Source organism: Cervus elaphus, chromosome 30 (genome assembly GCF_910594005.1).
Source record: "Cervus elaphus chromosome 30, mCerEla1.1, whole genome shotgun sequence".
NCBI lineage: Eukaryota > Metazoa > Chordata > Mammalia > Artiodactyla > Cervidae > Cervus > Cervus elaphus.
In genome coordinates, this window is record NC_057844.1 from 74799152 (window position 1) to 74815175 (window position 16024).

A 16024-nucleotide genomic window follows, 5' to 3' on the forward strand; every position below is an offset into this window, starting at 1 on the left:
TTTTAAATTCCAGTAATTTGCTCAGTGGTAAAGAATCCACCTGCTAATGCAAGAGACACGAGTTTGATCCCGAGTTTGGGAAGATCCCTTGGAGAAGGAAATAGCAACCCACTGAAAGGTTGTTGCTGAACGATAAGACGCGGGATTCTTGGCCTCCGAAGGAGACGAATTCAATCCGGGGCCAGAGACGAGGCTGGATCGCTCAGAGCTTTTGTGTAATAAAGTTTTATTAAAGTATAGAGAAAGCTTCTGACATAGGCATCAGAAGGGGGCAAAAGAGTACCCCCCTCCTAGTTTTTAGCTGTATGTTATATAGTCACTCACAGTCTGTTAATGAAATGAAAGGAATGTCATAAAATTTAGAATGGCATCAGATAATTCATCCCAGGCCATAAAACGATTGACTTGAATCTTGTAGAAGGGCAGAATACCAACAAATAGTTCCGTTTACATAGATTAGGGGAACAATACCTCAGTAAGTAAGTTAGGCCGTTTGGCGGAACGAACTTGAAGATAGAGTCTGGGGTTCATTAACATAGCTTAAGACAACATTTCCATACGAAAAAGGAATGTATTGGTTAACTCAAAGTTTCAGAGTAGTTAGCTTTAGGTGAGACCAGGTGTCATGGCAACACAGAATGTTAAGAGAAACCTTTTAAATTTGTATAGAGAAGGGAAAAGCAGATCGCTGGTTTGTTTCTTCCTGCCGTTTAAGAGAGATAAAAATGTCTGGCACTTACAGCCTCTTTTCTCCATTTGGAGACCCCTGGCCTTCCTGCCTGTTACCCTCTCACCACCCTAGTGTACTTGGCCTGGGAAATCCCATGGACAGAGGAGCCCGGCAGACTACAGTCCATGGAGTTGCACAGTTGGACATGACTTCGTGACAGAATAACAGCGATAAAGTAGAATCATGCAGTGTCTGTGCCTTTGTGACTGGCTTATTTCCTTGAGCTTAACATCGAGGTTGATGCATGTTGTAGCCTGCATCAGAATTTCCTTCTTTTTTAAGGCTGACTGGTAGTCCACTGTCTGGAGGTAGCACATTTTGTGTATCCATCCACCCATTGATGGACAGTTGTTTCCTCCATGTGGCTCTTTTGCCTAATGTTCTGGGAACACAGGTGCACAAGTATCTGGTCTCATCTCTGCTTCACGTGTATTCCCCAGAGGTGGAATGGGGTAGACTCCTGTAAGAAGTAAGCAGGATGGTCAACAACAGGAGATTGGTTTCCTTTTACTGACTGGTCAAAGAGAAGCAAAACCAATAGTAGACCGATCTAGGGCAGTGCCACCTGCCCACCTAACAGAGGGACTCTGCCTCCTGTCACCCGGGCCCTTTAGATCAGCCACTTTCGTGTTCCCAGGAGCAACGTAACTTCCGCTTCCTAAAAACCAGTACCACCAGCCCACGATGCCCAAGACAAAGGCTGCCCTGGTTTCTTTTCCATTCATTTCCTTGAAGACTGCATCCCTCTGATACTATCCTAATTAATTAGATTTTCAGGCGCCCAGTTTTGAATGAACAGTCTTCGGTGGTAACTGACACACTCACTTGAGTTCTTTCACTGCCAGTAGGGTTTGGTTGGAAGGAAACATTCCTAGACAATTTTCTCATCATAGAAACCCGTTCTTTATTCTAGTGCCTCTTGCACAAAAAGGAGAATAAGTAAGAGTTTATTTAGCCTTGCTACCAACCAACCAAAGATCATAAGTTAGCAATGCGCCACTTTAGTTAGGGCTTTCTTATAACTAGGACATTCTTAGAAACCGAGCCTCAAATTATTTTGTCTTTTTTTCTTTTTATGAATTTTTGCAGAGATTCCCAACTGACAAAGCATACTTCATCGCTAAAGAAGTCTCCACCACTGAGAGAACGTATCTGAAGGATCTTGAAGTCATCACTTCGGTATGTGTAGCATTTCCCCTAAAGTGTTAAATTACATAATTTATCTTGACTAATACTCAGCTTTAGGAGACAAGCTGGATCTAATTAAATATCGGGTTCTCCAACTCCAATTAAAAGGATTTTAGTCCTGAGTTGTAGAAATTAGGCAGTAATGGTATGTTTAATTTGGAATATGCCCTAAAAAGGTTTTATAATTGTGATTTTTTAAGTGCAGAGGAAGGAAATTTCTAAAGTGGAGAAATTTAGTATTAAATGTTTCACTGTCTGCACTGCCTGCACCAAGGCAGAACTTTGTGTTTTGCCTCATATTTTTGCTTGAGAGAGACCTCAGAGGTGAAAGGGAAACCTCGTTTTATCTCTGATAATAAATTGAGCCATGTCAGCAAAATCTGCCTCAAAGACTGCCTTTTATCATTTTAATCCGTCTTGTTCAGTCTTAAATTCAAAGCATGGTGGCAGATGTCTTTATGACCCTGGATTCTGGAAAGGAGCTAGCCAACTGCAGGTCAGTTGGAATGGTCTGGTGTCTGCCTCCAGAGCAGGCACTTAGCAGCCCTCGCGGGGCCCAGCCCAGCCTCAGCTCGGTGAGATGAGTGGGGTGTGTGTGCAGGCAGAGGCGTCACCTCTTTGGTTCAGCCACCTTCCTGCTCAGCGTTCCAACAAAGGAAGAACGATGGAAGTTTCTTCAGGACTGAACTGAGGGCGTGCAGGGGCATAAATCAGGGGTGACCCAGGGAGTTGGCCATAATGGAAGTTTTGATTTGAGTAGCTGCTCGCTTCAGAGATTTGTCCTGGCTTCAACAGTACTTGGTAACAAGTTTCAGGAAGCGGTAACGCAGAGATGGTTCTTCTTACTCCAAACAGAAAAGCCTCAAAGCCCTTGACACTCTTGAAATCCTATGGATGCGGCAGGAGAGCCCTTATGTCTCCAAGCGTGGTGGGCTGTACCTCCAAAGAGCTGCAGACCTCGGTTCTTCACCTCTACGCCTCTAAATGTGCCCTCTTTTTTATTCCCAGTGGTTTCAGAGCACAGTGAGCAAAGACGACTCCATGCCCGAAACCTTGAAAAGTCTTATATTCCCGAATTTTGAACCTTTGCACAAATTTCATACAAATTTTCTCAAGGAAATTGAGCAACGACTCGCTCTGTGGTGAGTACAATTCTGGGTGAGCGTTCTGCCTCACCACCACCCCCCTCCTCTCTCTTTCTCTGCTTCTCATTTTATTTTTATGTTGCTCCTTATAAGCAGTAGCTATGAGCAAAGATAAAGCAAGAAGCTGGCTTCAGACAAGCCAAGCCTGCAGTGATTTCCAAGTAAATCTATACGTGTTAGATCTCATCCCCAATTTTTTTTTTCCCCTTTGGCTTACAGTTCTTCAAAATGCATATTTTCTGACAATAATGAAATGAATCCCACAGAATATAGTAATGTCTTCTGGAAGGTTGATGACGATTATATAGAGGCAGAAGAGGAACTTTTAGGGTGTTGGTAATATTTTACTGGTGCTTGCTTCATAGTCATTTAAGTATCATCCGTCTCATGCTGTTCTCAGTATTATATTTCACAGTTTTTATAAAGAGTGCTTTGAAAAACAGACCCCATAGGGGCTTCCCTGGCAGTCTTTTAGTTAAGACTCCAGACTTCTACTGCAGGGGGCAAGAGTCTGATCCTAGTTGGGGAACTAAGATGTCACCTGCTGTGTGGTATGACCCCAAAAAATAAAATAGAACCCCATACCCCACACATGCATACATTTTTACCTTGATCCCCACTACTAAGAATTTATCTTAAGGATGCATTCTAATATGTGAAATGACAAATGGCAATGATATCCATGACAGAATTAAAAGATTGGAACTGACCTTAATACTCAGGAGGAGCAGGCTGGATAAAAATATTAAGTCTGTTTTATTAAATATCATATATTAATCTGTGGATGCAAAACATAAGGAGAAATCATCTATACTATAGAATGCAAAGTCCCTTGGCCTAAAATGGAAACTTCTGCAGAAAATTCTTATGGGTTTTCTTTTAAAAGACATGTATAGACACATGAGGAATTGACTATATCTAGTAAACATGCCTTTGAAAGATGCCAGGAGATAATAGCAGAAGCTTTCAACATTTTGGGCAGAAACGGAACCCACTGTGTACTGTGTCCATCTTCACTACAGGTGAGAGTTTGGTTCAAGGTATTCTCGGGGTGTCTTAGTGACTGTGGGGCCTGCCGGAGACCTGGATGAGGTGGTCCCACCCTGGGGGATTCCACGTGGGGGGTTCGGGCACTGGTTAACAGACTCAGAGAGCTACTCCCTGTGCTGTGAAGCAAATGTGCTCAGATACCCAACTTTGTATGTTTTTTATACCTGGAGAGAATTCAGTGCAGCTCTCTCTGCTGTGACAGAAGGAAGTTGGGAGGCTTTACTCAGGTGCCCCAGGCAGGAGGGCTCAGCTTGGACTGAGAACAAGTATAAAACTCAGCTCCACTGGAGATGATGAGAGGCTGAAAATGCCAGTTTAGACTCTTAAACTCTAGATTGGTGCTATGAATATAAGAGAAATACCACTTTTAGAAATTAAAAAAAAAAAATACGCTCTGTAACATCTAACTCTGTCTTCCTGAAATTTACTGGAAAGCTTTTGATTGTGTTCTGCCATGTTGACTCCTTAGTCATATACAAAGTTGAATGATGCTTTCATAGTGGAATTGAAGATCTTCTAGCTCTGGAGAAACCAATCCAGCAGTTCATTTTCTGGCCAGTGAGATGCACATTCATACAGTCTTCCTGTATGCTCAGAGCATCTTGAGACGTGTCATACAGCAGTTTGGTCCACATGGCCGTTGGTTTAAAGAAGGTTGGGGAGGTCACACACAGGCGGTGTCTTCAGTTGGCAGTGCCCTGGCAGCCCAGTGCGGGGGCTTCAGCTCAGTCCTGCTGTCACTGGCAGAACGGTAGTTTCCTCGGTGCTTGTCCTCTCAAGGGAAAGAATTCAGACAGGAGGCATAAAGCAGTTTTCAGCAGCAAGACTTTTATTAAGCAAAGTGAAAGTATGCTCCTGAGAAAGCATGAGAGTGAGCTGTCTGGAAACCCAGACAGTCCCACAGTGGGGTGTGCATGCGTGCTCAGTCGTGTCTGACTCTTTGCGACCCCGAGGACTGTAGCCCGCCAGGCTCCTCTGTCCATGGGAATTCCCAGGCAAGGATGCTGGAGTGGGTTGCCATGTCTTCCTCCAAGGGATCTTCCCTACCTAGGGATGGAACCCACATCTTCAGCACTGGCAGGCAGATTCTTTACCACTGCACCTCCTGAGAAGCCCACGATGGGGTAGGGTTGGGCTTTTAAGCTTAGTGGCCCCTCCCTGTGTCCTGTATCATTTGACTGACAAGTTGATTGACAGCTTTGGGTTATATAACTTGCCCCTTAGTGTGCAGGCCCCAACCCATAAGCCCCCAAGTGAAATCCGGGGTGGGGGAGGGGAGGGAGCAGAAGCCGCAGTGCTCACGTATCATAATGACAGTGTCATGGACCCTGGGGTCCTGAGTCGCTGCTTAGATCTTGGTGTACCTACACCAACCTGTTCTGGGCGTCTTATCTTGCTTGGTCCTGACTGGGCTGGAAACTCGAAGGGTGATCCTTGACCACAGACGGAGGGTCTCTGGGCATGTTCTGATTCCCAGTGTCCAGAGTGAGGAGGGAAAGATGACCCCGTTCAGGATGGAGGGGCAGGGATCTTCTCACTTCTAACTGCTGACACTTCTCACTACTGACGCTGCCACCAGAGAACTTTTTTTGCCGAGCTGTATGAAACACCGTTTCATTTTAGAATGACTGCCACGCTCTTGGATTTATCTGTGATCATAAATCTTTAGCCTTGATCTGTGAAAGAGTGTCCAGCTGCTTTAAAAAGCACCTGCTGTCATTTATTTCCCCAGAGAATTTTCAGTAGTGTAACTTTCAAAGGTCTATAATTTTATTCATTTTCCATGAAGATGCCAGAAGTGTGTTAAAGACTCAAGGCTAGCAAGAGAGAGCACATAGTCAATATGTAGCTCCATCAACTTGACCTTTAGTAGCTTTGCAACAATGGACCCTCAGCATACTGTTGACGTTTATCGGGAGTCAGTGTCCAAGTGTGCCATTAAGTTGAGCTAATCAGTTCCTCAAGTGCATGATGAAAATGACCTGACTCGGCAGGGAATCACGGCAGAAGGCTGAATGTGAATGAGTTAAGTGTGAGCCAATAGAATAAGAGAGAGAGAAATCAATATCGGTTCTATCTGTGGCTCTCAACATTGGCTGCTCATTAAAATCACCTGGAACCTTTAAGAAAAAAAAAAGTATCTTGATAACCAGGCAGAACACCAGACAGTTGTATCAGAATCCCTGAGAGGTAGAATGCAAGCGTCAGCAGTTCCTAAAGCTTCCTAGGTCATTATTCCAATGTGCCGCCAAGGTCGTGTACCTCTTCCATAGACGGTGCCTCATTAGAAGGAGACCAAGGATTGCCCCTTGGAACTTCAAGGCTCAGAGCTCCCTCAGAATACTGTACCCAGTTCTGAGTGTTATGTTTGAAATGGGCTAATAGAATGCATTTCATTTTTTAAAAAAAATGTTGGAAGTATGGGCATTTGGCCTCAAAGAGAAGATTTTGTATGAAGGAGGATGTCAGCATCATCTTAGTTGTACCAGAGGACAAAATTTAAACAAAGGAGTGAGTTTCTGAGGAAGCACCTTGTATCTGAGCACAGAGAAGTGTTTCACAGCAAGTGCAGCTTTGCAGTGACAGGCTGCCTTCCCAGGCAGTCGGCTCCTCGGCCTCGGGGTTTCTTTTTTTTTTTTTTTTTCGGGGTTTCTTGAGCTGAGGTTGTCCACTTCCAGAAGGTACTTACTGTTGGACAAAACCCCAAACCTGGCAGGGCATCAGGGTCACTGGGGTTGGTGGGCCAGTGGAGTTTTGAAAACCTACAGATTGCTCCATTGTACCCAGCCCTCCTTTATCAGAACACTGGGGTGAGATCCAGAAATTTGTACTTTTTCAGTGTTTCTTGAGATGACTGTGATGAATGATTTTTCTGGAACAACTCATGTGCAGTGTTTGAGAAACCAGCCACCCTTTGATTCTTTGGTTTGCATTTTACTTATAACTCTGTTTCTTCTATAAGCAATGAATGAATATATGGGTGAGTGAGCAAGTGCCAGGCTTCATCTTCTGGAGACTTGCAGTCTCAGGGGAGGGGGCGGGCCCTCTCATGGCTGGATGGGCCATGTCCAACGAGGGCATCACTGGCTAGTTCTGTCTTGGAGGACATGTGGGCCATTAATGCCTGCACAGAAGAAGCAACCCATGAGCAAATGAAAAGACATAAAGTTTATTAAGAAAGAAGGTTTGCTTTGGGTTATTGACAGACCATGTGTGTGTGTGTTGATATTCTGAGATGGGAGACACGGACAGGCCCACGTGGAGTGGGCTGGCAGTGTCTGCATCCTTCATCACACCAACACCTGAGGTCCATGTCCAGCAGTCTATGGCCTCATTTCCTCACCTATAAGATGAGATGTGGCCTCCACCTCACCAGGCTGTTACACCAACTAAATGAGACAGTGTCTGTAAAAGGCTTGGCATCCTGTCATGGAAAGGGAGAAAGGCTGACCATTTTTTAATATTAACTTCTCCTATAAATTGAAATCTTAGATTTAGGGAAAAGTTGCCATGAGAATAGTTTTTGCACACTCCTTTTCCAGACCCTTCCATTGATGTCAGCTTCTTACATCACTGGGCACATTCCTCAAACCTAAGAAACCAGTGTTGGTGGTTCTGTTAAAAAGCAAAATCTGAGCAAGTAAAATTGAAAGGTCTAATTGGCTCTATTGAATGGTTCATGAATGGGCAGTGTCCCAGGAGGCAAGGAGGGAGGCGCTCCAGAAATGGAAAGGCTTCCCTCGTGACTCGCACCGTAAAGAATCTGTCTGCCAATGCAGGAGACCTGGGTTCCATCCCTGGGTCAGGAAGATGGCCTGGAGAAGGGAATGGCGACCCACACCAGTATTCTTGCCTGGGGAATTCCATGGTCAGAGAGCCTGGCGAGCTACAGTCCATGAGGTCACAAAAAGTTGGGCTTGACTTTAGTTAACTAACCAGTGTTAGAAAGCTAACACTTTTAACTTTACAAGCAAAACAAGGAATAAACAACGTTCTTTCAGATGTAGGTTACCTATGTGGGGGATGGCAGGGGTCTCTGTGGCAGATGACCTCATCTTCCTTTGGGGATCAAGAGGGCCCATGTGACCGATGACCTCCTTGGTGCTGACCAATGACTAACTGGTTAGGATGAGCCTCCGGGGGGAGGTTGTGGCTGTGGTTTGGTTAGGTACTAAGTCTTGGCTTTAGCCAAGTGACTCCATTTTGGGCCTGTCCTTTCTCTTTTAACACTACGTTATTAACTAAACTCCAGACTTTAACCAGTAATAGTATTTTTAATTATTGTTAATGGAAATCTAAAGTTTACCATGTACCTCAAGGTCCCCCAGATTTGGGACTTAAATGTCACAGCCACTGTGCTTTTCTTTGCTGCCCTGAGTTAGGCTGTCATATACTTCCATCAGCAGTGGGAAATCATAAGGCAGGAAAATTACCAGGATGTTTTCCTGAATGATTAGGCTGGAGCCTGGCTCAGCAAACACACCTGCTCCTGTCCAAATGGTGCATTCTCCCAAGTCAATGCTGGGAGAAGAGGCTGGACCATTTCATTCAGGCCCAAGCCCAAGTTACCCCGTTTCTTCAAAAACAAGGAAACAGGTTCTGTGACTTCTGAAAACACTAAGATTGCTTTTTCTTTTGCAAGTGAGGACATTTTACTCAGCTGTTCAAACGCATTCAGAGAAAGCCACTAAAGCTCTTTGGCTTTTGGGCAGGTGCCCCAAATTCCAGCCCTAAAATGACTGGCAGGTGCTGGGCGCAAACTGGCCAAGTCATTCCCCAGAGATGGATGCATACCTGCTCCGGGTTCTGCCGGGGATGGAATTTGGCTGGTGGGGAACTAGGACCCAGGGAAGGGCATGCAAGGAGACATGGGTAGGCTGTGGGCATACAGCTTCCAAGAAGGATCAGCCAGGTTCAAGAAAACAATGTGACTGTACTTAATGCCATTGAACTATACACTTGCAAAATGGTTATGGTGGTAGATATTAGGTTATATAGTGAAAAAAGAAACTGTAAATCACTCAGTCATATCCGATCCTTTGCAACCCCATGGACCATACCCCGCCCCGGCTCCTCTGTCCATGGCATTCTCCAGGCAGGAATACTGGAGTGGGTTGCCATTTCCTCCTCCAAGGGATCTTTTGTTGTTGTTCAGTCACTAAGTTGTGTCTGACTCTTTGCTCTTTGCTACTCCATGGACTGCAGTTCGCCAGGCTACCCTGTCCTTCACTATCTCCCGGAATTTGCTTCAACTCTTATGTCCATTGAGTTGATGATGCCATTCAACCATCTCATCCTCTGTTGCCCCCTTCTCCTCCTACCCTCAAATCTTTCCCAGCATCAGGGTCTTTTCCAGTGAGTCGGCTTTTTGCATCAGGTGGCTAAGGTGTTAGAGCTTCAGCATGCATCAGTCCTTCCAACGAATATTCAGGGTTGATTTCCTTTAGGATTGACTGGTTTGGTCTCCTTGCTGTCCAAGGGACTTGAGAGTCTTCTCCAACACCACAGTTCAAAAGTATCAGTTCTTCAGTGCTCAGCCTTCTTTATGGTCCAGCTCTCACATCGGTACATGACTACTTGAAAAACTATGACTGTTTAGACCTTTGTTGCCAAGGGGTGTCTCTTTGCCAACAATCTTTATCTTGCCACAATTTTTTAAAAACAGAAAAAATCATTGGGAATCCGATGCAGAAGAAGACAAGAGACTTCAAAACAGTGCTTTTCACATGAAGGTCACCATGCCTGTGGGTTCTCTGTGGGTGCTGCCAAGGACTTTCCTGGAACACTGGAAAGCTTATTGGCACCTCACAGAGGCGGGCAGGTGAGCCTTACATGACAGGTGTGTTGGCTGATTGAATTGCCTCCATTCTGACCCAGTCAGCATTCGCAGCCAGGCCTTGAGAGGTTAAGTTGAATGTTAAGACCTCAGTTTGAAGCTAAGATGGTACCTAAGAGTATCATTTTACTCCCAGCAGAACTTAGGGATTCAGAATGCAGCTGGCATGGGCGGGGCTTACCTGTCCAGGTGCCTTTCCACCTGAAGGCAGACCTCACAGTGCAGTTTCACTTCTCAACAGCTTCCTCATTCTTGGAGGCGCTTTCCAACTCCCATTGTTACTTCCGTTAACTGCCCTACTGCTCTGTGAGGTCCATGGGCTTTATTTTAAACAGATGGGAAAGTGAAAACAGGCTTTTTTTTTTTTTTTACCTTTCTTAAGTGACCCAATGAGGGGTGTGGTGGGCGATGATCCCGGCTGGTCAGACTTTTATCCTGAGGTGGAGACCTTTGACGTTAATAAACTCCATGTCTTCTCTGGCCTGTGCTTGAACTTGGGGTCATCAGGAGCCTGGTGACTGGACAGCCTGTTGTCTTGAGCTTGTGTACCAGCGGGTCCTGCAAACAGGACGGGAAGAGACACTATTCTTTTTCCTCGTTCTGTGGCCACCACCCCCAAAGGTAGCTCGCTCGCCCTCCAGCCAGGGCAGTTTTTTCACGGCATCCTCTTGTGGTTGGTTGAGTCAGGAGCACACACGTGTACCACATACATGGACATGCCCCCCTGCCCCCCTCTTCTCAACCCCGAGAGTCCACCTCCCCACACTTCATCTCTGGATCCCTGAGGATGGACCAGACCCTGGCCACCATCCGTTGGAGAGGTCGCCCGTGGCAAGTGGTTCCTGCCACACCATGAAGCGCTGGCTGACTCTGCCAAGCAGGTCGTTTATATGACATGAAAGCCTTCTTCCCCCTGAAGTTGATGTCTCTGGACTGTTTCCCACATCCACGTAAAGGAAAGGAACCGGTTTCCATATTATTTTTGTTGTTGCCCAAGATCAAAATATTTGTAAAGGTCGACTGCAGAGAGGCCCTGTAATTATTTCATGGGGGAATTATTCCTGCCTCACACACTTTGTTCATGGTTGGATAATTCTTTCGTGCGCCAACTCCTGTCATCCCCACAGTGCCTTTACTACCAGCAGTGACAGCTTTGCTCGTTTAGAGTAAAATCAGCTGTGGCGCCTTGTCTCGTGGAACGAACGTTCTCGTGTGACGAGGGATCCCACTGCCTCTCAGGCTTGACAAGCTCCTGCAGCTCCAGCTCTAATGAATTTTTTGTCCTGAGCAGGAAGTTAGGGTGTCAGCCTGCATGTCAGAAATCCCCGAGTCACTCTCAAATCCAGCAAGGTCAATTAACTGCATTGATTTTCCGGTAAAATTGACTTAGCCCAGCTCAGTAAGCTTACTGACTCCTCCCTCCCTCCCACCAACTTCCATCTTTCTGTCTCTGGATTCCCAAGACGTTTACTAACCTTCCCGTGTCACCCGCTCATCCTGGTTCACCTGGGATCTCAGCTCCTGGTGCTCAAGTCTTAGCATCTGCCAATCCTTTTATGCCTCATCTTCCACAAAGATTTTGAGACAGTTAACAAGTAGAAAACAATACAAGATAAGGATAAGCGAAGACATCGGAAGTGCACTGTCCCCTATGGTGGCCACTAGCCACTTGGAGCAGTTTAAAATAATTTAAATTAAAAATTCAGTTTCTCGGTAACACGAGCCACATTTCAAGGGTTATTAGACCCGTGTGGCTAGTGGCTACGTTCAGGACAGCAGACATAAAACACATGATAATTTCCATCATCGTAGAAAGTTCTTTTTCACAGCATTGGGAGGTGCAAACTCTTGGGTATAAAATAGGCTGCAGGAATATATTGTACAATATGGGGAATGGAGCCAATATCTTATAGTAACTGTAGGTGGGTTGTAACCTTTAAAAATTGTATTAAAAAGAATGAATAGTGCTCATTACACCAAACACAGGGCCCACCACTCAATAGTTCCTCAAAATACTTATGAAACAAATTCGTGAAAATGTCTTGGTTTCCTCTGGGGTAAATCGTAAAGATTATTTAGTTTGTTGTTGTGTTTCAAAGGCTCAAAGCAGAAGGGTGCCTGGCAAATGATGATGGACCATGCTTTTACACTTAGAAAATCAGTATTCACATGCAAAGTCTGCAACATGTTAATATTAAAAATAAAATACCGTTAGTGCTTCCCACCAGGGAAGCTGTCCAGTCATTGAGGTTGTATTCAAAACGCAAGATTCAAGGACGGGCCATCCAAGCCCTCTGCTCCCTGCTTCAGGCAGATCTACTTCTATCGTGTAAAAGCTTTTGTTTGAAAATATTTTCACTGGTTTTTAAAAGAAGGCTGTGCAAAAAGGGTTTAAAATCCTTACTTTCAAATTAAACCATGAAACTCACTGGAGACAAGGCAGTGTGACCTACCTGGAAAAAAGCTTGGAAGAATACACGGTGGAAGGAAGTTAGGGCAAGATATGGATCGTGGGTATACAATGGGGGGCAGTGCATGTACACTTTTTTATATCAATTTATTATTTAAAATTTCATCTTTGTTTCAAAGGCAAGAAAAACACTTTAAGGACGCTGGGGTCTTCCCACTGTGTCCTGCCCAGACACAGCTTCTCTCTGTCCCCCTAGGGGGCCAGTGATGGTTGGTGATTGTTTCCTTTTAACACAGGAGTAAAATTGCCTGTTGTCAAGCATATGCAGGAGCTGTTTTTCTTGAATTGTCTGCCTTATTCCTGTCTATATGGCCCACTGTGCTTGCAGAGCAAGCTACTTTTAGGTTTGTTTGTTTAGAAAAATGGAAATGATTTTTCCAATTGCAGGTGGATTTCTGCTGGAACACACTTAGGCCACTGATGAGTTTGAAAGTGCCCTTCTATTGTGCTGTGTTTTAATGCATGGCCGTCAACAGAACCAAACCCAGGTCTCATCTGGTGCTATCAAGCCTGCCTGTGAGTGGGCTGTAACTCTTGTGCCTCATATTAAACTGGACCTGGTAAACTTGGAAGAAGAAAAGCTGTGGCTTTAGGCAAGTCTATAATGTACTCATAGCTGATGAGCACAGGGTGGCTGAGGACTTGAGGCTACCATGTCCGCCTGAGCCAGAGGACAGGATGGGCACGCACCTGTCGCTCCTGGGGGGAAACAGTGTACCCCAGCCCAGCAAGAACGCCTCACAAGTGCCTTCCCTGCAAGCGGCGATGTGAATTAATGTTCACATTCATGGTTTCCTCTCCAGGGATTTCAAAGGGTATTGAAATTCATCAAAGAATATTGAAATCCACATCTATTACATGCAACTAATATATACATACACACACATATGAAATCTATTACTCTGGCTAATTTGTTGCTTTTTGAACCCAGCTGCCCTTCCTACCCTACATATTAGTGGAAGATTTGTCTTATTTGCTCACTTACATATTCTTTTATTTACATAGATACACATAGACATACAGATATATAGATGCATAGCTTCCCAGATGGTGCTAGCGATAAAGAACCCGCCTGCCAATGCAAGAAGTCCCCTGGAGGAGGGCGTGACAACCCACTCCAGTGTTCTTGCCGGGAAAAATCCCATGGAGAGAGACGCCTGGCGGGCTACAGTCCACAGCGTCGCAAAGAGTCAGACATGGCTGAAGCAACTTAGCACAGTAACAGCACAGACACACAGACACACATAATCACAGCCTCTTCCCCCCCAGTCAGAATCATAGGAACCACAAGGAACAGTAAGAATTAGGGCACGATGTTTGTTTTTCAAATGAGGCCTAAAAATTCACAAAGTTAAATCTATTTTCTTGGAGTCAGAGAGCACCCTGACCCAGAGCTGAGTTGAAAAAGTCAGCCCTTTTAGCTCCAAGCTATGTGGTTTTGCTTTTATGTTTTAATCTAATGAGCTGATTCTTTGCTTTGTTGTGAGAGGGAGGAGGAAAGGGCGGAGCCTTGGTCTGTCTGGAGAGTCAGAGATTGTGTGTGTGTGTGTGTGTGTGTGTTCAACCTTGTTCTGACATAATACATAGTTGTGCCCTGTAGCACATTAATCATGGTGCACAGGTCAGAATTCAGCATCTGGGAGGCTCCTTGGTACGTGGGTTTCCAGAGCGAAATTGTCAAAAGGATTTTCCGCTGCATTGTCGCGCAGTAATTACGCAGACAGTGAATACGTGGCCCCATCTTCCCAACAAGGACCCTTTTCTTGTGAGGTTAACGTCCAGAGGCTGTTCCGGCAGAGTTATAATTACTTTTCCATGTTCTCCATAATCAAGTGACCTTTTAGCTCTTTACAATAAGGCCAGTGCACTGGACTTGCAGGTTCGCTGGCGTTCACATGCAGAGGAAGTGCAAACGTGACGGTAATTCTCTGCGGAGCAGCAGGAACGCAGGTCTTGTCCCCTTTCCCGAGGGCTGACTCCGTGTTCTGGGACCAAGGAGGGCCGGACCCTGCCGCGTGCTGCGGTGGGAGGGCGACGGAAGGGGGCCAGGCTGCCCATACTGGTTGCGTGAACTTCCAGGGCCCTAGCCTGGTTTCACTGCATTCCCTCGGGCTGCCCCCGCTCAGCGGATTGACTGGGCACAGAGGAGCCTGATGCTATCCCAGAGCAGTTTCCCAGATGAAACCAAGACTCTGCAAACTGAGGGGAACAGATAAGGTTCTGCCGGCCAGCCGAAGCAGGAAGGAAGGTCCCCCTTGCGTCTGGGATTTGAACATCACTGCACTGCTCTTCTAATAAAGAGTTGGCAAAGGAAGAAAGGAAGTGAAGTCAATCCATCACCGCTCCCTGCCCCTCCTCCCTGCCTGCCCCGCCGCGCCTGGTTCCCCGCGGGTCAGGATGCTCTCTGTGAGAGACAGGAGATTGTTCAGTACCGGTGGGAGCCGAGACCCCCAGTTCTCGCCCCACTCCGTCCAGATGCTGCCCTTTGGATGAACTGAAGAGCTGTCGCATGTGCATTGTCAAGTGGCATGCCCATTTGGAAGTTTGGGGTCAGGTTCCAAGATGAGAGCTGCATACCTGGAAATCAAGCATAAGTTGTGTCTTCCCTCTTTTTACTGAAACCAGGCTGTTCTTACTGAGCAATTCGGTCCTCCTTTGTTGTTTAGATGTGGTGGGGAGGGAAGGAGAACTTCCCAACTCCTAAGCGAGCTTCCCAGTGATGCTGAAGGTGCGAGGTGGGTGGTTTGAACAGCAGGAAGCCTCTGTTTCTGGCGGGAGCGCCTTCCTGCCCGAAGTGTATAAGAAGAAGCAACCTGTAAATTCACAGCTGCACCCACACACTCACACAGGAGCCACAGACTAGCCAAATGATAAACATCCCTGTTGTGACCCAATGAAGAACCATTTGCCAAAGATCCAAAGATACCACACCCCTGTAGCTGATGGGGTGGCATAATTTCTGATCATGAGCAGAGAATTGAGTGCTGTCTCAGGAGGGGAAAGGGAAAGGGTTAGCTGCTCAGTCGTGTCCAACAACCCCATGGACTGTAGCCCGCCAGGCTCCTCTGTCCACGAGATTCAATAAGCAAGAATACTGGAGTGGGTAGCCATTCTCTTCTCCAGGGGATCTTCCTGGTCCAGGATCAAACCTGGGTCTCCTGCATTAGCAGGCAGATTCTTCACCATCTGAGCCACCAGGGAAGCCCCATCTCAGAGGGGAGCCTGGTCTAACTCAGATGCTGGAGCATTCTCTACTGAGGCTGCTTTGGGGAAGAATGACCCGATGGATGCGGATGAGGGAGGCAGACCAGTGTGGATAACCGAGGCTCCTGGCTTGAGGCTGAAGCAAGACAGTTGTCATTAAGGAACAAAATGGAGGAAGGAGATTAGATTTTGGCAGCAAGATAAATACCTCTGTGCAGAAACTCTTGAGTTTGAGATTCCTATGATGTGGCTTCCCTTGGAGCTTAGTTGGTAAAGAATCTGCCTACAATGCAGGAGACCCGGATTCGATTCTTGGGTTGGGAAGATCCCCTAGAGGAGGAAATGGCAACCCACTCCAGTATTCTTGCCTGGAGAATCCCCATGGATAGAGGAGCCTGGCG

General features: G+C 46.1%; 1 protein-coding gene across 1 annotated transcript in view; it reads left to right on the top strand.

Moving 5' to 3' along the window:
- FARP1 (FERM, ARH/RhoGEF and pleckstrin domain protein 1) overlaps positions 1 to 16024 on the top strand; it is a 300786-nt gene that overhangs the window by 261160 nt on the left and 23602 nt on the right. Inside the window, exons 15-16 of the mRNA XM_043892272.1 lie at positions 1820 to 1909; positions 2927 to 3060. Of these exons, the coding sequence (XP_043748207.1) occupies positions 1820 to 1909; positions 2927 to 3060 (224 nt within the window). The remainder of the gene's footprint in view (positions 1 to 1819; positions 1910 to 2926; positions 3061 to 16024) is intronic.